Source organism: Zootoca vivipara, chromosome 2 (assembly GCF_965207765.1).
Source record: "Zootoca vivipara chromosome 2, rZooViv2.hap1.1, whole genome shotgun sequence".
Classification (NCBI taxonomy): Eukaryota; Metazoa; Chordata; class Lepidosauria; order Squamata; family Lacertidae; genus Zootoca; species Zootoca vivipara.
This window is the reverse complement of record NC_142584.1, coordinates 47,210,418-47,233,743: the sequence shown is the minus strand read 5'-3', so window position 1 is coordinate 47,233,743 and position 23,326 is coordinate 47,210,418. Positions and strand designations below refer to the sequence as shown.

The following is a 23,326-nucleotide window of genomic DNA, read 5'->3' as shown; positions in this document are numbered from 1 at the left end:
TTAATGCTGTATAGGTCACATGCCAAGCAACGCGGACCGTTCGGCACAAAGTTAAACGGAACTGCTCCGCGAGAGAGCTCGCAACGTCTGCCAAGTCGCAAGGCATGCCCGATCGCTTACTCCCGAGTAAGCCCGCTTAAGGCTGAGCTAAAAGCACATGGTTCTCTTAATAAGGCCTCGCCGGGGGGGGGGGGCGGGAGGCTGAAGGCACCCAAAGAGATTCGCTTTAACTTTTCATCCAAAGTTGACAGGACTTCCGCGCCTCCCGTCCTCCCCACCGCCGCGTAAAAAGAGCACAGAGGCCGCCGTCGCCGCGACTTTTTGCTTCCCGCCCGGATAGGAAGTGAGCCTCCCTGCTCAGGTTTCTCAGCAGGCGGGCCAATGCGGGCGTTACAAGAGGCCTGACCGGAGCCTTGGGCCGCTCTTTGCAAGGCCGCGGAGCTGGCGGCCAAGGGGGGCGGCGGCCTCGCAGGGCGCGGGAGGGACCTCCCTCCCTCCCTCCTCCTTCCCCGGACTGCTCGCTCGCTCGCTGGCAGGAACTCCGAGCAAGTAGGAGGCCGCCGCGTGAGTCGCGCGCCGCCGCCGCCGCGAGCTGAGTTGAGCTGAGGCCCCGGCGTGGAGAGGAGCGCAGAGAGGAAAGGCGGCTGGAGGGGGCGGAAGAAGAGCGCTCTTGAAGCGTGTGCGTTTCTTCCTCGGAGGGTATCTCGGTTGGGAAGGGGCGGTCCGGAGTGGGGCAGTGGGAGGCAACTCGGCGGTCGTGTCTTCTTGCTTGAAAGGATCTTCTTGCGCATCCGCAGCCCACCCTCTCCTCGGGCTGAGTTTGGTGAGGGTCTTCTCAGCGCTTTGGGGAGGCTTTGGAGTAAGATAACTTGCTGCCTCGTCTTCTTTGCTTCGCTTCATATTCGTCTAAAAACTCGGGACTAGTGCTCCAATCGTAGCAAAGCATCTTTCTATTCAGCAGCGGCTGTTGAAACTGAATTTATGCAGTTAAGCACTTACTTAGCACCCTTGGCCGTCATTATTATTGTTGTGTTTTGGGCGGTTCAACCGTTCTCATACCTCAGTAGAGGGAGTTTGAGTGGCTAACGTTTAATAGTATTTATTTAAGGAAATTTACATACTGCTTATTGTGTATGTGTGTGTGTGTGTATTTAAAAGGCTAAAAGAGAACCTGATTGTGAAAGAAAAGGTTTTGAAATATCTGTTTTGGTCTATCATACATTCAGAACTGGAATAACACACCCACTTCATTGAAATGTTTGCCCTGTATAAAAAAGGGCAAACCCTCCAAAAAGCAAGCTCAGGAAAATCAATAGTGCTTCTTTCCCCACCTCTCTAATACATAGTGTCCAAACTCAACACATCTCACCTGTAGCTGGAGCAAGAATGATCACAGATTTCCCAATTTGGATATCAAGGTAGGAACTGGGGCAAAAAAACATCACAGAGGTTGCTGCTTTTCCCATTTCCTTTTAATGTTTGAAACAAGTCTTGAAATTGCAATACATGCACATATCAATAATGGGAGAGAAAGATAAAGATTCTCAAAGCAGACAAGAAAGAACATTTCAGAAATTGGATTGAGATTGATTTGACCTTTGTGCAGGGCGAAAGAACAGCTGTGGAAGGTACTGATATTTTTCAAGATCTATTTGAATATAAAATAGTTGAACATCTTTTTAGCAGGAATGACAAGTTTGGAATCTAATACTATAATACATGGGACTCTGGAGGAAAGTTTGAATAACATCACCCCAGAGGATGGCTACTTTTTATATAAAAAAGCTGTGGTTTTAGTTATCATATGAAGTGTAGTGGAAGCCAAGGGCCTGGCCTGGCGAAAAAAGAATGTACCGTACCTGTTGTAACTTACTGCTTACCTTGTGGAATGTGTGTTTTACCTGTGAACATTTGCTTCTGATCACAGTGTTAGTGTTCTTTCTCTTTTTGTGGAGAGTAGTGGTTCACAAAGTCTTTGAAAGAAGATGTTAAGCTTCAATTATAAACATGGGTATTTGGATATGCGCGATCCCCCATTATTATATCCAGGTGTTTTTACATCCAATATTTTAGGGTTGATTCATAAAGTCAGTTGTCTCTATACAAAAGCAGTCACTGTCTATCCTTGGAATGCAGTTTGTGTGGATAAATATTTGTACATGGATCAGATTGCAGCAATTTCCTTAAGCATCGTGGTTGCAACAAATAGTGTGGTCATAGAAAAAGAACTGCAGCTCACTGCATTCTGTGTATAGTCCTATTCATGTTAACTTTTTCCATGCATAATTTCGGGCACATGATGCCAAAGGCAAACTATGAATGCTTGTATTAAGGGAAACTGACTTTGAAAGCTAAGCCTTAGTTGTCAAATCTGAAATACAGATTTTGGAAGCTTTGTTATTTATTTCTAAAGGTCCTAAGAACTGACCAAGGTCTCTGTAAAATAAAAGGCAGATCCTGCCTGCAGGGTTGCAGTCTAAAAGAGGAAGGGAAGAACAATAACATTTGCCCTGGAAAAGCCAAGGTACATAGTGGGTATTTTAGTGAGGAAGTGTTGTGGGAATAATAAAATAAGAGAGCAAACTAATGTCAGAAAAAGAGGAATTCCAGTGTTAGCAGAAGAACAAAAGAAAAGGGATGCAGTCAAGCACAGAGGTTTAGTAGGAGGTGTGGATCCCTAGTGTTAAATGTATAGGAGTCTTTTGTCTTATTTCTATGGACTTGTGTTGCTGTTGGATTTACACCTGGTCTCACTGGTGATGTGGTCACAATCGTAAACATTAATCTGGCAGTCAGGTACAAATGTAGATTCATTCACTCATGAACTTGTTGAATGGTCATAGGCAAGCCATGAACTCGGTCCAAACTACATGTTATGAGGACACTAAAGGTTATCACATTTCTCCATGGTAGTTTACAGTAAAATAATAAAAGTGTGACATGACATTGTGTTAGCTTTTATCCACCCCATGTAACTAGCAGTAGCCTCCCCCTGCAGAAAGCAGGGCTTGAACTGTACTGACCAGCTGATTGGCATTGACTTCAAGCTCCTCATTAATCTTTCTTTGCAGTGTGGCTTGAATTCAAGCAATAGAAAAATGGGGTTTCTGACATCATTGCCCTGTCCACCTGTCATAGTAGTCCAATTTGGGGCAGCAGAACCAGGGTCCAGTTCAGTAGCTGGAAGAGATTCCCTACCCAGTTAAAGACTGACAGTGATCTACCCCCTTTTGGGGGGTTCAGGTCAAAGTCGTCGAGCTTTTTTTAGGGAAGAGGGAAGCCCGTTTCTTGGGTGTTCAGGTCAAAGTTTTTGAGCTTTTTGTATTAGGAAGGGAAGCCCTGTTATGTGGGGTTCAGGTCAAACTTGTCGAGCTTCTTTTAGGGAAAAGGGAAGGCCCGTTTTTGGGGGGTGAAGGGCCAAAATGTTGAGTTTTTTTAGGGGAGCCCAAGTTGTTCAGCTTCTTTGGGAGGAGCCAGTGATCTACCAGTGATCTACCACAGACGTCCAGTGATCTACTGGTAGATCATGATCTACCTGTTGGACGTGCCTGACATATAACATTGAGAAATTAGTTAGAGATAAGTTTTTATACCTTTCTTGTAATGTTAGAATAAAGCTGAATGTTGAAAGATTCAGGGCAGACAAAAGAAAGCGCTTATTCACTAAGCGCATAGTTTAAGCTATGGGGATAACTCCCAAGAGATGTAGCGATGGTGGCCATCAACTTGGATGACTTTAAAAGATTAGAAAAAGTCATGGAAGATAAGGCTGTCAATGAGGTCTGTGAGTAAAGATGCTTGTGTACTGCCTCTGTTATTGGATGCATATTGCCTCTGAATACCAGTTGTTGGGGAATCAAAAATGGGGGGGGGCTGTTGCTTTCATGTCCTGCTTGCAGGTTTCCCATGGCCATCTGGTTGGCCACTGTGAGAACAGAATGCTGAACTAAATGGGTATTTGTTCTGATACAACAGAGTTGCTCTCATGCTTTTTGATTGCTCCCCTGTGCTTTCTGTTCATCTCGTGCAGCAGCATTTTTTAATCAGCCCAAAGTAGGTAACCCCTAGAATTACGTAAACTTGCACAAATATCCTTGGAGCAGTGCTCATGTGTGAAGCAGGAAGTTGCACATTTCCACTATGCTTGTGATTCAGATGTGGGACATGTGGGGTGTCCCACATCTCTTTGTCAGGTAGTACGCAACACTTAGGCTGTCTCTGCAATATAACTGTCACAGATGAGAGAAGCCCTAGCAAGGCTGTTTGTGAAGGTCATAAGCTTTCCTTCAACTAGGTCTTGATCTGAGCATGAAAATTGTTGCAGGTAGCTGCTTATGTGAACCTGGCCCTCTGCTTTGAATAGTTACCAGGTCAGTGGATCCATTAGACCTCTTAGTGTTATTTTGACCCAGACTCAAGGAGCTAGAGGAGGAGGAGAGGACAGAGGGTGAAGAAAGAGCTATGAGTGGAGGGAGGCCCTTTCCCCATCCTTTGGACTCTCTTGGAAGCGCAACAAACCTGCTGCACCTGGAACTGGCCGGGTATGGAGAATGCGGTTAAATGAGGCACAGCTGTAGACAGCCTGAGGAAGTACCATTCACCTTGGGCTTGCCCATAAAAACAAGTCTAGAGTGAGAGACTAGGGTGATTCTCTTCAGATGAGTAAGCTTGAACTGACCGTGTACATTCAGTCTTCTTACAAGTGCAGGTGAACTGTGACAATAGTACACATTGGAACAGGAGGTTTGTGATTGTGCTCCAATAGAGAAAGACATTGTATAAGCAGATAGAAACAGAAATAGCCTTTAAAAAGAAATGGAACATAGATATTCAGCATATTTAAAGGAAAAGGGCCCCCTGACCATTAGGTCCATTCGCGGACGACTCTGGGGTTGCAGCTCTCATCTCGCGTTATTGGCCGAGGGAGCCGGCGTACAGCTTCCAGATCATGTGGCCAGCATGACAAAGCCGCTTCTGGCGAACCAGATCAGCACATGAAAATGTTGTTTACCTTCCCGCTGTAAAAGGTAAAGGTAAAGGGGCCCCTGACCATCAGGTCTAGTCGTGTCTGACTCTGGGGTTGCGGCACTCATCTCGCTCTATAGGCCGAGGGAGCCGGCGTTTGTCCGCAGACAGCTTCCGGGTTATGTGGCCAGCATGACAAAGCTGCTTCTGGCGAACCAGAGCAGCACACGGAAACACCGTTTACCTTCCCGCCGGAGCGGTCCCTATTTATCTACTTGCACTTTGATGTGCTTTCGAACTGCTAGGTGGGCAGGAGCTGGGACCAAACAACGGGAGCTCACCCCGTTGCAGGGATTCAAACCGCTGACCTTAACCCACAGCTACTAACTAAAGAACAAATTGTATTAGAGTGGATTTCTGGGGGCACTGGGCAAATGGAAATCTCACAAAACTGGGGAAAGAGGTGATGGTAGATGCTCACATTGTAAGAGAGAGAAAGGAAAATTTATACAACATTTGTGGTGGGAATGTGAAAAAAAACCTGGAACTTTTTGATCCAGGGTCTCTAATTCCCTTAAACAAATCTACAGAAATGAAACAACATTACATCTTTTTTTTCTTGTTGCTTTATGCTTTTTTAAATGTATTCTGTATTCCAGATACCTAAATTGATGAAAATGAAAAATAAACAATGACCTGCCTTTTAAGAATGAGTAGTAGTTTTTTAAAAGGCTATCTTGCATTTAGGCAAAATGATGCCCTTTATTGGAAAAAAGCACTTCCAGGTGAGGTTCTTGACTCATCACATGGACTTCTTAGTCCTGGTGTTTTCCGGCTAACATTGCTCAGGCTACTCAGGGCAAATTCTAAGGGTGAAATTTTTAGCTAAACTTAACTTTCATTCTTTAGGAATTAAAAGTTACTGACAAAAGCTGTAAGACAGTTTGTACACTGTAGAGAAAGTATAAAACCATAGCTGCCCAAGTGATTATAACTGGCCATATACTGTTATAAACTATAACTGCTTGTCCAAAAAAGATACTTCTCCTCTCCAAAATGAAAATATACTGGTACATACTGAAGTGTAATGTGAGCAAGCCAACTTCAGTGCCAGGCAGCTTTCTCACAAGCCATTCCCCCCCCCCTTAGGATAGAAGTCTGTTACTGCAGTCTAGACACTCTTCAACATTCATTGGATAAATATACAGCTGTTTTGCTGTATGTGCATTCAAGGACACTAAGCTAGAATAAAGGCTCTTTAATACAGGCACTCTGGTTGGAATTAATCATAGCTTCCAGGCTGTCTGAGAAGCTACACTGACTATTACTTCGTATTTGAAGAGGACTTCAAATATGAATACCCATGTTAGTGAGCCTCCTAAATGTAACATGTATGATTTACTGCTAAACATACTGTGGCGATGTGGAGTCAGATCCAGAGGTTTGAATCCAGAGGACTCAAATCCTCCAGCACACTGTGTTAAGAGATCACTTTTGGAAGCACCACTGTGCATTCAGAGTGTACCACATTACCTCTGGATTGGGAGTGCTGAAGTGTTTAGAGTGCTGAACTATGACCAAGGGAGACCTGGGTTCAAATCCCCACTCTTCTGTGAAGTTCATTAGGCCAGTAACCAAATTCTCAGCCTAACCTACTTCACAGGGTTAGTTAAGGGGGAAAATGGGAGGGGGAAGAACTTGTACACCATCTTGAATGCCTTTCAGTAAAGGTGGAATATAAATGTAATTGATAATGGTGATACAGTGGACTATATGCTCCTGATTCCTAAGGAAACTTTATAAGCAGCCTTTGACACAACGCAAGGATCTGCTGCAGAGAAAGGAAAGTGGGAAGACACTCATCTACCTGTACCTGATTTGGCCAGCTCTATACATTTTCAGTTTACTTTGACTCTCTTCCATCCTGGACAAGAGGGCTTTTGGTGACTCACATATCACAATATAAGAGCATTGTAAGGCATGACTTAGTGCAAATATTGCAAAGAACGTCTGCAAATAGTTCCAAAGTTCAGTCTTCCTTTTACTCTCACTTTGCTACTATTCCTTTAATATTCTTTCTTAAAATGGTATTGTTTTCTTGAGGTCTCTGGTCATGTCATTTGGTCTTGCTGAGTAGGGCAGTGAACAAAAGTGGTTATGAAGGATGCTTGAGAAGCTGACCACTAACTTCATCTTCTTGACCCAGAGAGAACTGAGTCAAGGCTCATACCTTTCAGCCACCTGATATTTGACTCAGTGACTTGTTCTTACTTGCTCCCCCTCCACAGCCCCTGAAATATAGGGCTTTATACTGAGGCTACAGCTACACTTTATACTGAGGCTACAGCTATTCCCTTTGGTGTGTGGAGAGAAGTGGCCCAAATGTCCTTTGAGCTGAGATGCAGCCTATATTATAGTTTTGCTTTTGTAACAGAGAGGTGTATGGGTAAAGAAAGAGAAGGACAGGGAGCATGCTGGGTAGGAAAAAATGACCATGGAGACAGGACAGGTAGTCATGTTCAACACTGAAGCCTTGATTTTGGAATTGTGAATCCCTTTAGAAAGCTAGATTTAAGGTGTCAGTCATAACCTTTAAAGCCAATACAAATCTTGTTGTAAAGTAGTTTAATTTCAGCTGCACAAATTGATTGGGTTTTTCGCCCCCTTCCTACCAGTGTTGCATAGTGTTCATTTTGGAAACCCAAACCCAGATCCCTACTTGGCTCTGTTGCTGAATGGCTTTGGAACAATCAGTGGCCCTTGGCCTAACCTACCTCATTTGAGGATAAAAATGAGAGTATTCTGTGTATGCCAGCCTGAACTCCATAGAAGCAAGAGACAAAACTGACAAGGTGGGATATAAATGCAATAAATAAGCTATTCCGCTTACCTGCTTAAGCTGGAGGGGCCAGCCAGATAGAGATGTCAGTCGCCAATCTGGCATGCAGAGATCTCCATGTGGTTGCAATTGGACCTGTGCCAGTTGCAAAATGTGCCTGAAGCTTGGGGAATTTCTAACACTAGATTAAAGATGTCTCTATTGCTGCCTTCGCCCACTGTACACGTGTACCTGGCCCCAACACTGAAGTCAGTGGCAAAGTCTGCTTCCCTAGGGGACTCTCATGTCTCCTGTGTATCAATGGAACTGTTTAGGCTTAGAGCTGCTGCTGCTGCTACTGCTGCCCCATGCTAGGGTATTGTTGGTTTTCTTTGGTAAGTTGTTAGTTTTTTCAGATAGTTTGTTGTGTTTGCTTTAATAAGCTTGAAATCTGTATGTCGGTTCAATAATAAGTCTGTCTTCTTTTCCTTCTGTTTCCCCACCATTCTAGTGAGCCCTGAAGATGGCAGCAGAAGCCAATCATGTCCATTCAGGGTTTGAGATGGCAGAAGTAAATGATGGCACAGCAAAGAGCCGTCCCAGGATCTGCCTGGAACGTATAGAAAAGAGCACAGATATCAAGGCACGTGTGCTGAAGAAAGTGAAGAAAAAATGCACCTGCACCCCAGCTGCTGCCAAAGACCTGCTCTTCAGCTTCCTTCCAGTGCTGAAATGGCTCCCCAAGTACAACCTGAAAGAGAACATCTTGGGAGATTTAATGTCTGGCTTGATCGTGGGGATCTTGCTGGTTCCGCAGTCCATTGCCTATTCTCTGGTGGCTGGCCAAGAACCTATCTATGGCCTTTATACGTCATTCTTTGCAGGCCTCATCTATTTCCTGTTTGGAACTTCTCATCACATCTCTGTCGGCATTTTTGGTGTTCTGTGCCTGATGATAGGAGAAGTAGTGGACCGTGAAGTACAGAGAGCTGGGTATGATTTGGCACCAGACGTTCCTAGTAGTTATAACTCAGACATGCATGGTTCCGTAAATAACAGCACACTGGGGCCTTTGACTGCGAATGAGACATCACATTTGTTATGTGACAGAAGTTGCTATGCAATTAGTGTTGGAGCCACGGTGACTTTTGTTGCTGGCATTTACCAGGTAAGAGGTGACAATCCAAAGGGCATCTGTTTTATAGGCTTCTTGTAGTTTTCCTCTCATTGCCTTCCAAGATGAGGTTGGTGACAGACTGGTACCAAAGTTTCAATGCAGCCTCGTAATTAAGCATATGCATGGTGATTTGGGATTTTGTTTTTGCAAAAAAATAGTTAGATTCCAATCCCCATTTAACCCTTTACCTTGATGGATTGGTTCAGATGTAATGCTAAACTGTAAGGTAAAGGCAAAGGGACCCCTGACCGACTCTGGGGTTGCGGCGCTCATCTTGCGTTATTGGCTGAGGGAGCCGGCGTACAGCTTCCAGGTGATGTGGCCAGCATGACAAAGCCACTTCTAGCGAACCAGAGCAGCACACAGAAACGCTAAATGTAGTTGATGGGAAATGAAAAGTTGCTACTGTGGGGCTTAAATACTGCCCCCACCTGTCCTGAGGTGGCTGAGAAGAGGAGCTTGAAAGATTTCTTCTGTTTTAGTTTAACTGCAGGTTACTGTGTTGTATGAACTAAACTGACAAATTTTAATTATGGTTTGTTGAAACACGGCAACTTCAAACCATAGTTAAGAAGCTGACTTGTTTCAACAAACCAAATTTAAGATTAACCCCAGTTTGTGATTTGGCTGTGATGTTTAGCAGTGGTTAACCTAAAATGGAAGCATACGCCCGACCAACCCACATACCCAGGCTACTTCATTACATTGATTAACCAACACCCAGGTCTAACACAGGCTTGATCCAGCCAACTCATCACAATAGTCAAAACTTTGTTGTGGCATCAGAACTCAAATTAATGTTTAATAACACTGTAAAGACACACATGGTCGCAGGTGGCGCTGTGGGTTAAACCACAGAGCCTAGGGCTTGCTGATCAGAAGGTCGGCGGTACGAATCCCTGCAATGGGGTGAGCTGCTGTTGCTTTGTCCCAACTCCTGCCAACCTAGCAGTTCGAAAGCACGTCAAAGTGCAAGTAGATAAATACGTACCGCTTCAGTGGGAAGGTAAACGGCGTTTCCGTGCGCTGCTCTGGTTTGCCAGAAGCGGCTTAGTCATGCTGGCCACATGACCTGGAAGCTGTATGCCGGCTCCCGCGGCCAAAACTGTGAGATGAGTGCCGCAACCCTAGAGTCAGTCACGACTGGACCTAATGGTCAGGAGTCCCTTTACCTTTAAAGACACACATAACTAAATAATATAAAATGCATTCCTTACAAGAAAATCATCAGCCCCAATTTAATATGCACATGTGCAGACCCATATGTACACACTTCCCTGTTTTGAAAATTTTAAATAAAATATTGGAGAGAGGAAAACCTGCAAATTCAAAATGGTTAGTAAAAAAAAGCCAAAAAAGAGAAAGAAATTCTGATAAAGAACTTGAAACAAACACAAACCAATTTAACTGGTCCCCCACCATGACTGATAGTGATGAACTGATAGTTTTGACTGAAATAATGTATGCATTGTCTAGTCATACTCTTCCGTCTTGTGTTTCAAAATGGCCTTCTGATCTTTTGTGCATTTCTTTTCAGGTTGTCATGGGCTTCTTCCAAGTGGGCTTTGTCTCTGTGTACCTCTCTGATTCCTTGCTCAGTGGATTTGTTACAGGTGCTTCCTTCACCATCCTTACCTCACAAGCCAAATACCTCTTGGGCTTACACATTCCCCGTAGCAACGGCATTGGTTCCTTGATAACCACTTGGATGAACATATTCAGAAACATCCACAAGACCAACTTCTGCGATCTCATCACCAGCTGCTTGTGCCTTCTTGTTCTTATCCCAGCTAAAGAGCTCAATGAGCGATACAAATCCAAACTTAAGGCGCCCCTGCCCACTGAGTTGGTGGTGGTGGTGGTAGCCACACTGGCATCTCATTTTGGGAAGCTAAAAGAGAAATATGACTCCAGTGTTTCTGGGCATATTCCTACTGGGTTTTTGCCACCGCAATCGCCAGACTGGAGTCTGATTCCCAGTGTGGCTCTGGATGCCATGGCCATAGCCATTATTGGCTTTGCCATCACAGTATCTCTCTCTGAGATGTTTGCCAAGAAGCATGGCTACACAGTTAAACCCAACCAGGAAATGTATGCCATTGGTTTCTGCAACATCATTCCCTCTTTTTTCCATTGTTTCACTAGTAGCGCAGCCCTTGCCAAGACACTTGTCAAAGAGTCAACAGGCTGCAGGACTCAGATCTCCGGTGTTGTGTCTTCCTTGGTCATCTTGTTAGTCCTCCTTGTGATTGCTCCCCTGTTCTATTCCCTCCAGAAGTGTGTGCTAGGGGTCATTACCATTGTCAATCTCAGAGGAGCCTTGCGGAAATTCAGTGACCTGCCCAAAATGTGGCAGTTAAGCAAAGTGGACACGGTGATCTGGTTCGTCACCATGTTGTCTTCAGCACTGATAAGTACTGAACTTGGCCTTCTGATTGGGGTCTGCTTTTCAATGCTGTGTGTCATTGTGAGGACGCAGAGGCCAGAAGGGCACCTATTGGGCTGCGTGCCAGAATCTGAAGTCTATGAACCCCTTCCTGAATATAGGAACCTTCAGACAAAACCAGGGATCAGGGTTTTCCGTTTTGAAGCACCCATCTACTACGCTAATAAAAAGAGCTTCAAGTCCATGCTGTACAAGCAGACTGGAGTCAACCCTCTGTGGGAGTTGGCAGCCAAGAGAAAAGCGGAAAAGCGAAAGCTTAGTGAGAAAATGGTCAATGCCAACGGAAACCAGGCAGAGATCTCAGTACAGCTTGTCGCTCACCCATTGGAGTGTCACACTATAGTGATTGACTGCTGTGCGGTGCAGTTCTTAGATACAGCAGGGATCCACACGCTCAAGGAGGTTTACAAGGATTATGGGGAAATTGGCATCCAAGTGCTGCTGGCTCACTGCAATCCCTCTGTGAGGGAATCCCTAGAGCGAGGGGAGTACCTTAAAAAGGGGGAGGAGCAATTCCTCTTCCATAGTGTGCACCAAGCTGTGGAATACGCATTGTGTGCTCATGGGCAGCCTGGGCTCTGCGCCTCCGAAACCTAATTTCACTAAAGAGTGAATGGTGAATATTAGCCAAATTCAGGTAATGGCAGACTTGTGTGAGAGAGAATGAATCCTGGGCATACACTCACACAGAAGTAAAGGGCTAATTTTTTATTCATATGGTATAGGATCATACAAGAAGTTTTGACGTATGAAAATAGTGCCACCTTTCTGGGTGGTTCCCCCCGCCTTGAAATAATAAATATGGTTTGTATACTAAACGGCAGGAAGTTAATGGAAGGAAGGTTTTCTGTCCTATTTTGCTTATTGGATCCCTTCAAAAAAAATCTACAGAGGGTCAGGAGCCCCTTCTGAACAAAGTGGATGAGGCACTGAGGGCTGCTGGGGAAGGAGAGAATATTTTAAGATTGAGTGGAAATCTGCCCAATATGAGGTGAGCAGGCTCTCACATTATTCAGGAGGACCCCCAGGTACTGTGAAGAGGCTTTTTAGGGAGCCCAGGTAGTAGTAAGGCTTACCTTAAGAGCCAAGCTTGTGCCATTTGATCAAATTTGTAGTTTCAACTAATCATTACGCACAATTCAGGGGAGAGCAGTTGCTTGCTGACTTACCCCTTGATCTGTCCGATAAGTTACTGGGGGGGGGGGGATATGTGTCCTGTTCTAACCTGTTGATAAGAAAATGCACAAAACTTTCTGCTGTTTAATGCCAATCATAAGTGCCTTTACTAGGACTATAAACAATGGAAAGAACATGTTAGCTGTTTCATAACTGAGGGTTCTGGTTGTGTCATTCATAGTGTGTGAAACAACCTGGATACTTAATCAACTTCTCAGACATTCCTTTGGTAAATAAAGCACTGACCCTTCTATTAAGAAAACCAATGGATGGTGGCTGCAGGGTAATCGGAGCGGGTTACAGGACGTTTTGTAAGTAGGTTTTTTTTCTTTGTCAGCTAACTGCTTTTACATAATACATAAGGTAAACTATTCTACAAGGATAGAGTTTCTTTGCACTTTTTATTGTGCATGACCCAAATGTCTTTGCAGCAATAAGATCAGTTGGTTGTTTTCAAGTTCTTGCAGGTTAGGTATGTAAAATATAAGCAAATGAGAATGAAATAAAAAAACCTTGCCAGCCACTTATAATTTAAATATTTATTTCCATCACGTGTTAGTGATGGTGGAGCTGTTTAAATACTGGATTGGGAATGTGCATGTTCAGTTGCAATGAGGGGTTTTGTTTTGTTTTGGAGTGAGGATAATCTTGCATACGGTAATAAAAAAAAACAAATTAGGGATTCATGAGACTGAGGAAAGGGAAAGCTGAACATAGCCAGCTGTTCTGATTTCTACTAGTTTAAAGAAATACCAGGTACCCTGTTTCTCATATTTTAAGACATACCCATAAAATAAGCCATAGCAGGATTTTTAAGCATTCAATGAATATAAGCCATACCCCGAAAATAAGACATTGTGATAAGCGCAGCAGCAATGCCGGCCGCAGCAGGAGGAGGAGGAAAAAAATAAGACATCCCTTGAAAATAAGCCATAGTGTGTTTTTTTGAGGAAAAAATAAATATAAGACATGTCTTATAATATGAGAAACACGGTACAATCCCATGGATAGAACATATTGGAGGAGGAGAAAATTTTAGAAGAGAGATTTTGAAGGCACAATTAGGCATCATTCCAGTGAGCAAGAAAATAGGGAGACATGTTCCCCTTCTTCAAAAGGGGTGAAAATACCATAGTTCTAGGTTGCACTATTCTGCTTGGTCCAGACATTACTTGGAATACGGTGTCTCGTTCTGGGCACTGCAATTTAGGGATATTGACAAATGAACATGTCCAGAGAAGCGTGGCCAAGATGGGGAAGAGCCTGCAGACCAAGTCCTATACAGAGAGATTGAAAGAGTTTGGTGTCTTTGACTGGAAAAGAGATGTTTAAGCGGTTATATGATAGCCACCTTCAGATACATGAAGGGCTGTCGTGTAGATAATGGAGCAGACTTCTTCCTCCAGAGGGTAGGACCTGAAGCAAGAAGTTCAAATTTCAAGAAAAAGAATGTAGACGAAACATTAGGAAGAACTTCTTGATGGTATGAGCCCTTCAGCAGGGGAATAGACTGTATTGATAGATTCTCATGAGAGCTCTTTAAGCAGAAGCTGGGTAGCCCACTGAGATAAAACGGGCTAAAGTGGTTTAGGCAAGTCATCTGTGGATGCTGACAGTTCCTCCTTGTGACACCATTTCCTTTTCTTCATAGGAATATTATTTCCGTTCACTTGGTGAGGGAAACAGCAGTTATTCAATCTCTGTGTCATAGGGGCTCCCTCTTCAGGAGGCTTTGTAATAAAAAGTCAGAAGTAACACGTACACAACATATAACCCCTGCTGTAGTTTCCCACCACATTTACCAAATTCATACAGAAGTATTGTGTTTAAGGTAGGATCGCGACCTTTTCCCAACAGCGGAGTTGTGCTTTTATGGCCGCACCGCAGACAGGAATTCCAAAGTTGAGATATTTCCCTCCAAGGGATGTGAGCGTATTTTGTCAGCCGTTTTGTGGAAACGGGTATATATAGGTGTATGACTCTTTCCCATGCTTTGTATAGAAGTATGAGAAGTGTATGCAGGAGTACACCAGTAACTTCCGAAACTTAAGATGGGAAGTCGTTTCAAGGCAGTAGTGCTTCTGTCTTCCATAAATCAGGACTGGACCCTGAGCGAGGGCAAAATGTGGCACCCCTCAAAATTTTAGATACCTGTAAAATTGAGGTGTTGTTGTTGTTGTTCTCCCCTTGGCTTGGTACCCTTTGCAGGGGCACTGCCCACCCCCACCCCTAAATCCAGCACTGCACAAAGGTGCTCTGCCAGTTTACATACTGCATTCAGGAGCAAAGAAGTCCAGCAGAACAGTTGATGGATTTCATTTAACTCACCATTAATTCTGTGGAATTTCTTTCTTTTTTTAAAAAAATGTAATTTTTTTTTATTGCAAATGCATTAATACATCAATACCAAGCCATACATAAAGAATAATATAAAGAAAGAAAAATAGAAAAGAAAAAGAAATGCAAAGAAAAGTAGTCGGTGAAAGAATAAAGAAAAGTATAATATTTCAATACAATAATCTTACAAAATAATAGTAATAATAGACTTCCATCACTCTCGCAACACTTCCTTTCACATTTCATTATTTTATCTGTGTTTCAGTATTATTTTCATCTTAATATATAAATATGTATATATGTATATTTCCCCTTTTCCATTCATGAGGTCATTCTAGACACAGCCAAATTTTTACATTAGAACCTTGCCTTTCTAAATAATCATTCAAGTACTTCCATTCCTTCTTGACTGTATTACTTTCATTATGATGATCCACATGTCCCAGTTAAGTGTGCTGCATGTCCTGATTTGATTTGGGTTAAAAATAAATTCTAGGAGACCACCATATATTGGAATTAACACAGCTAGAAAAATGAATGGCTCGACAGGCTCTTCCCTTCAAATCTGCAGTGTTGCTGAACTCAATTTGTTTTGCTATCAATCTGCATGTAGCATCATGGTTAAGTCTCAAAGAGTTGGCGTAGAGGTAACCTTTCCCATCCCAAGATAGAGAGGGCTGCTTTTCCCATTTCAAAGTTCAGCTCCTGCTTCTGGGCCAAACTAATGTGGCTTTGTATGTAAATCGGAGCTGTTGATCCTGACTTCATGGCCTTGTTTTGCATGTGAGTTCTACTTGATGCGGCAATTCCCTTTACAGAGCCAGATTTTGTGTGTGAGATTGTACAATCTGCTCAACAATATGCAAGTTTTCATCAAGCAGAAGAACTTTTAATTGAACAATACAGATTTCTCCCGCTGAGACTTCAGCCTTTTTAATGCCAAAAGGTCCTATTATGGTCTTTGCCAGCTGGAGTGACAAGAAGTATTACATTTTTAGCACTTTTCTGTATTTTAACAGCAGGGCATTATGGAAATTAATATCCACAGAGCTTCACTTATAAACTTAAAATATCTCTTAATTTATCTTTTCTCATATTACAGCTGCTGTTTATAGCAGTTTCTGTTGCTCTTAATGTAATTAATGCACCATAAGTGCTGGCATTTTATAACTTGACAGATTTTACTTCTTGAACTATGTGTGCAATTTTAGTAAGTTACAGTGGTGTTAATTTAATCGGGCATTTACAAGACTCTAAGCATAAATACTTAGTCAGAAGTGTGTGTGCAACTGTTCCTGATTGAAACACTTCCTCTTTTTAATCAGATAAACAGAATTTTTAGTTACATTGTGTGTCTAATGCCATTTTATGTTCGCTTTTTTGGCAAAAACAACAGCAGGTAGCTTATTACCAAAAAAAGGCATAATATGTGACAGTAAATGGAGCCATTATGTCTTTCTATGTTTAATATATCTTTTGATTTGGGGACAGTTCAAAGCACTTTTAAAGGGGCGTGCTCTGTGACTTAATTCATGCTATACAAATCGATGATGCTATATCATATTATTTTGTATTCTGCTACATACAATGTATTGCACAAAGTGGTGTGTGCTTCCTGCTCCAACTGATGGCTGCTTTCTAACCACCTTGACCTGAGAGGAAGGGAGAGAAGGCAGAACAGCCTAGCAAGCTGCTCATTTCAAGTGGTTTCAGTTGACAGCATTCCCCTCCCCTTCTTCTTCATCTTGCTCGCTGGGCTCTGGGGATGCTCTCTCCGAGATGCAAAAGCGGGGTCATCTGAATTCCCATGGGATTTTGCGTGAGCCTCCCAGAGCCCCATAAGCAAGACTGAGAGTTGAAAACCTCTTTCTGTTCCGAGAAAACCCTGCAAAGATGGAGCTTTCTGTCCTCTCTGCTTATCATTTGTGTGATTTCAACCATGTAAAGTTGAAGTCGCACATTTTAAAACGTGCATAAGTTGCGATCATAGTATATATTTTTTCTGGAACTAAAAGATTAGGAGCAGCTACCTTTCTGTGCTTCTTCATCTCTTCTGTCCCATAACACAACCAGCCTCTTTCACATGCCACAATAAGCCAGGGTTTAACATTGACTAGTAATCATGGCTTAAGGGGGAGAGATTAACAAGCAACGATCTTTGGTTTGGACATACCAGGAAGATGAGTTTTCCTGCTTTTTCTCTTACTTCTGCCAAGTGGCAGCACTTGGGCAGCATGTGCCAACACACTGATCGTTCACAATAAACCAGATGTTATTAACGCAGCACCTGTGGGTCCAAATGTGCCCACAGAGGCTTTCATGGCACCCACAGGGTCTCCTCCCCCTGCTGTTATTTGGCTTGAAAGAAGCATTCTGTTGCATCCAGTGGAATAAGTTGCAGCACATGCTTGGTTGTGGTGTGAGAGTGGTGTCTGTGACAGTTTCTCCAGTTTGTAAATGTGCCCACAGGCCTTAAAAGCTTGCCAAACCCTGCAAGAAGCCATGATAAGTAATAAAAGGGGGGGCGACTCTCACTCATTGTAACATGTAAATGTGGCCAATGTGTGATGTGATGTTATTCTGTGACATTGTGTTCACATTGTGTTACACTATGCATTCCCAAGAAGAGGAAACATTAGGAAGCAGCAGCTCTGTTTCCCTTGTGAGTTCCAGGATTGGCCCTTAGGGATGTTTTAGAATTTTCTCATTTTGAGCGCTTAGTGTTTTACAGTGTGGAAGATTGCCAGGAGCATGCTTTGCTTTTGCTTTACAATACATTGTTGTTAAGGGCCCAGAATGCCCTATTACTATGAAGCTCAAAGCCTCTTAAGTAGTGTGAAATTAAATCTCACTTCAAAATAATAGATGATCATTTTAAGCCTTAGGACCTGGATGTTTCTGGATGTTTGAAAATAGTAATCGAGCTTATGCACCAAAGTAACCCAAACTGCACCATGAAATACTAAATTTTGTAACTTGTGTAAATCTTGCAGCCATGCAAATACTTTAAAAATAGGGAAGTTTTCATCCCAATCCACCATTAGAATTAGCCCATCATAATTCAAATGCTACTCTAAGGTGAAAACTGACTTTGTTTTTGCATCTGGAATATTCAAGACAATTTACTGGCTTAGTATCCATAATGTGAAATGTTATAATGATCTGTATTAAGCGGTCACAGCTTTCTGAAATTAAAGTAATGTCCCAAGGCTTTCCTTTAAAAGAAATACCACAGTGAGTATAGAATTGATCAGCCCTCCATCACTTACGGGGCTATTCACTTACATATCATAGGATACCTTGAGTTGAAAGGTCTGTTAGAAAAAAATCTTTTGTTTTCTCAGGGTACATGGCAGAGATTTGTGTGTGCATGTGTTATTTTAGAAGAACAGTTGTGAGCTATGAAAATATTTGCTCTGAAATTTCCAGAGGCTTAGTATTGTGTGTGTGACATCAAAGATAATAGGATTTTGATGTTTTTCCCTCTAAACTGAAGAGTTGTATGTGAAATATTTATGAAACAAAAATGTTAAGGATATTTTTATGGAGAGGCATTATTGCACAATATAGATTTCTCAATATCTAATTTTATTGTGAAGGTGTTTTTGAAAAAGGAAAGAGACTTGTGAGAGGGTTTCTTTTTCTTAAGTGATATTTGTTCCTGACATGCATGCAACTTAGCTTAGCAAACACTCTACCTGTTTGCTCTTCAACAGCCATTATTTATTATGATACTCCAAGAAATGGATGGTGGTTCTTCTGGCATTGATCAAATAGAGCCAACCTGTGTTGTTCCACCCCGCCCCCGGGAGTAAATGGACAAGTTGTCTTATTAAGAGATTCTCAAATTAGAGGGAGCTCTTAGTGAAATCCACAAGCCCCTCCCCAACTCCTTCCATTGTTCGCCAAATCACTCAATTACAAAAGGAGACACCTGCCTCAAATTTCAAGCACTGATTCCAAACCAAAGAAAAAAAATACAATAAAGCCAATCTCAAAAAGCATGATGTGAATTAGATCTTTGTACTTTACAAAATTGTTATGAAATGCAATCTGCTATGAACCAAATGTTTACTACTTTTATAACATAGTTATAGTCTATCACTTTGCTACTCTAACAAATAACTGGGACACACAGAGACACTATTTGTATATACCTACGGTACATATCAAGTATAGATGAATGATCCCCCATGAGTTTGAAAGAGATCTCCTTTACTTGAATGTTACATTTGCCTTGAGCATCGTTCGAGAAATCGTCATTGTTTTGAGGCCTTGAGCATTTGTTTCTATACACACAACAATCACTTAAGTGAACCTCTATTACATCCTTCCCTTTTGTCTAGCTCCTGGCCATAAATACAGGCGGAAGTATTTTTCCCCTCTCCACTGATGCCTTTAATTAGTTAGGTCTGACTATGTATGTGGTTGCTTATACCACGAGAAGGAGCTGGGCTTGCTGGCATCTGAAAATGCCCGTCTTTTTTTACTTCTGCTACAAAAATGAGCCACCAGAAAGTAACAGGCATTTGTGAGCACAAATAGGAAGACAATGGGAGAGATATTACCTTGGTCTCCTGCATTCTTGTCCATCTGGACAAACCCTAAGTCACATTCACCACACTGTCACAGAGCTGCAAGGATTATGGTGGGAGGGCTGTCAGAGTACACCCCCCAGCCCGCAATACCCACCATGTGAATTAAACGCAATATCGAAGTGTTATTATTTTTGGTTACACCTCTTGGCTATGTTATCCAGAAAACATTAAGTTGGAACGTCTTGTGGAATTAAAAAAACCAAATTTGCTATTGATGTAGCATCGTGACCAAATATGGCTTTGTGAAATGGCTGCTTTTTATTGGTAGCTCTATATGTTTTTTAATTGGGGAAAGACTTACCAAAGTACAAAAATACAAAACAAAGCAACAATCACAAAGTGTGCCCAAGCATGTTTCCTATAATGTTAAGCTCCAGCTGCTAAGATACAATACTAGCATCTTTTGTTAAAAGTCTCGAGCAGGACAATGAATTTTGTATCTATTTTCATAAGATTGCTTTGTAAATATTTTTGCTATTAAAATATATTTTATAACTCTGTTAATGTGTTTTTGTACTTCTCAATTGACTGTCTGTTCTATTGAGTATATCAAGAACTCAGTAACTGCATAACCTCCATAATGACATGACCGATTTTGATATGCAGCTCAAATACAGAGCAGAATAAGAGTGTGCAACTTTAGGCTGCTTCCAGACAAGCCTGAATTGTTTGCAGAGAGGTTAGATGGCAAACACCCAGTCTTTGGGGGAGGGAGCCAGTTTGTTTCACAAGAGCTCCAAATCATCATCGTTGTTGTTACTATTGTTGTTATTATTTACCTGGCCTTCACCAGGTCAGGTTACAACATCAAAAACAATTGAAAACCAATCCTCAACCATAAAAATAATGGTGCAGCCTGAATTTGCTGGATGTGATGGAATCCCACCCCCAAATAGTGGCAATCTGGTAGCACCCTTAGTCTATAATATTCTTAGATGCAGAATTTATGCACAGTTAATTAGTAACATTATTGCCCAGTGGGCATTAGGACTAATTCATATCTACTGACTCCCCAAATTTCTTCAAATTAATCTTTGTGACATCGCAGAACCCATATTGGGTGTTTAATAATATGGACAATATTGCTTTTGCACGCACACAGGCTTTCTAGATGCTTTGTACACTTAAATATATGTAGGTAAAGGTAAGCGTAAAGGACCCCTGGATGGCTAAGTCCAGTCAAAGGGATCTATGGGGTGCAGTGTTCATCTCACTTTTCAGGCCGAGGGAGCTGGCATTTGTCCACACACAGCTTTTCCAGGTCATGTGGCCAGCATGACTAAACTGCTTCTGGCACACACAGGACCATGACGAGTGCCGGAGCGCACAGAAATGCCGTTTACCTTCCTGCTGCAGCGGTACCTATTTACTTGCACTAGTATGCTTGCGAACTGCTAGGTTGGCAGAAGCTGGGACAGAGCAACGGGAGCTCACCCTGTCGCACGGATTCAAACTGCCAACCTTACAATCAGCAATCCCAAGAAGCTCAGTGGTTTAGACCCGCGTCCCTTAAATATATGTAAAATCCTTTGGGAAAGGCCCTTTCCCTTTCCTTTGCATACCTAGATATTTTTTCCATATAAAAAACCCACTTTGAACATATACAAAGTATTATTTTTCTTTATTATTAAATTTCTATACCTCCCTTCTATTGAAAAAATGCCCTGGGGTGCCTGCAAGCCCCCCAAACTCTGAGTGTCCTCTGCATAGCTGCCAAGTTTTCCCTTTTCTCGCGAGGAAGCCTATTCAGCATAAGGGAAAATCCCTTAAAATAAGGGATAACTTGGCAGCTATGGTCCTCTGGTACATGCAGCTCTGGAAAAGGCATCTCCCTTCTCTTCCAGTCTTCTGGCATAACACATCAAGAAGAGTGAGACATCGTAGAGCAGGCATGTCAAACCTGCGGCCCTCCAGATGTTTTGGCCTACGACTCCCATGATCCCTAGCTAGCAGGACCAGTGGTTGGGGAAGATGCGAATTGTAGTCCAAAACATCTGGAGGGCCGCAGGTTTGACATGCCTGTCGTAGAGCTAATCTATTTATTTACACACTATGTACAGACAAAAGCATAATGGCGTCCGTTCTCTCCAGCTCTGAGAACAAACAGGAAGAAATAAAAGCGAAAGTACAGTGTAATAGTACCCGCAGCAGAAGAGATAAGACTGTCTTCCTTTCCCAGACTCGTCCCAGACAGGCATGTGATTTACAACAATCTCATCTGCAGCATCGGAGGAGTGAAATTGCTAACACCTTCATCTGGTTTACAATATAAAAACACAAAAATACATACCATAGAGAACAAAGAAAAACAATAACACACTCTGGTTTAAAGGGCCAGAGATTGCTCAATTAGCCAACAAAAGCATGAGAAAAGAATGTTTTTGCCTGGTGCCTAAAGATATGTAATGAAGGTGCCAGGTGAGCCTGCCTGGGGAGAGCATTCCACAAACGAGCCACCACAGAAAAGGCCTATTCTCCTGGTGACACCCTTCGGACCTCTTGTGGAGGAGGCACATAAAGAAGGACCTCTGATGATGATTCATAGGGGGAGATGTGGTCCCTGAGGTATTGCACTCCTGAGCTATATGGTTATCTAGAGATGATGTTTTCTACAGACAGGCCTTAGGATAAGCTTCCATTTCAGTATCTCACCATTCCAGCTTTCTTGTTTTTTAGACTGTGTGAATCCCTTGAACAGTTGGCCAGTCACATAGCAAACACTGTCTGGACGAAGGCTCCTGCTGCAGAATTATACACTTTGTAAAAAGCTGAGCGGAGGGGGACAATGCAAAGGATTAATGTACACTTTTTGTTTATTGATTTCAAAAACCATTGCTTACATGTACTTGGAGCATGTTTATTTATGAGGTAGATATCACACCATGGAGCAAGGGTGGTTTTAGTTATCTGTTTGTATAAGTCAGTGGTTCCCAATTAGGGATCCAGGAACCCCTGGGGTTCCGGGGAACGCACCCAGGGGGTCTGTGGCATCATCACCTGCCAGGGGACTCACTTATCTTGTTGATTAAATTTTTCTCTCCTCCCCTCCCCCCAAAAATCTTTGTCATTTTTGCATGGTAATATAAATGTTATGATCTGTTTTTTAGTATACCTAAAATCCTCTGCTTATTAGGATCTACCCCACATTTTATTTTTAAAAAATTGCTTTGCACAGATAACTCCCATAGAGTTATCAACATTTTCAAAAGTAGGGGATCCATGGCTTGGCTTTTGAAAAATAGGGGGGTCCTCAGTAATTAGCTAATTGGGAACCACTGGTGTAAGTCCTTGTAGTCAGGTGGGCAAGATGGGTGGTTGCCCAGGGCACCGAACTGAGGGAGTGAGGGAAGCGCCAAGCAGAGCTCAACAGCTGTGATTTTTTAAATCTATTGCCCACATTGAGCCAGCGTGGCAAACAGGAAGTGTCTGTACTGAGCTGAGCTGCCCCAGGCCTTCAGAAAACAAGAATCTTTTGTGTACCAATGACCACCCAAGGTGAATGAAAGCCACCTAAGATTTCTGGAGAATAATTTCCCATGGCAGTTGCCAAAGGCAAAGGTGTAGGAGTAATGTGAATCCAGGGAAGAATCATTACTGAGTGAATAGTGGAGAAGGCCACAACCAGAAGAAGAGGAAAGAGAAAGAAGTTCTGCCAGAAGGGGGTTGGAATCTGGAGGAGGTGCTCAGGAGAGATATAACCCAGTCCCTATTCCCTTATCTCCGTTTAAGAAAAGAAATAAAGCACATCATATATTGGCTTCAAGGCCCCCAGCTTGATACATACATGCATGGCTCCTTGTAGAGGGCAG

The 23,326-nt window shown here is 42.6% G+C and overlaps 1 protein-coding gene across 5 annotated transcripts; it reads left to right on the top strand.

Moving 5' to 3' along the window:
- Positions 1 to 323: 323 nt before the first annotated feature.
- SLC26A2 (solute carrier family 26 member 2) lies at positions 324 to 20,017 on the top strand. Of its 5 annotated transcripts, XM_060271712.2 has the most exons (4): positions 324 to 679; positions 7,641 to 7,817; positions 8,295 to 8,951; positions 10,498 to 20,017. In XM_060271712.2, the coding sequence occupies exons 3-4, from the start codon at positions 8,307 to 8,309 to the stop codon at positions 12,001 to 12,003; spliced, it is 2,151 nt and encodes a 716-aa protein (XP_060127695.2). In that variant the 5' UTR covers positions 324 to 679; positions 7,641 to 7,817; positions 8,295 to 8,306; the 3' UTR covers positions 12,004 to 20,017. The 5 variants fall into 5 exon arrangements, with proteins under 5 accessions (XP_060127695.2, XP_034961124.3, XP_034961128.3 ...); XM_035105233.3 differs by lacking the exon at positions 7,641 to 7,817 and having other exon boundaries at positions 332 to 679; XM_035105237.3 differs by lacking the exons at positions 324 to 679; positions 7,641 to 7,817 and adding an exon at positions 691 to 823.
- The last annotated feature ends 3,309 nt before the right edge of the window (positions 20,018 to 23,326 follow it).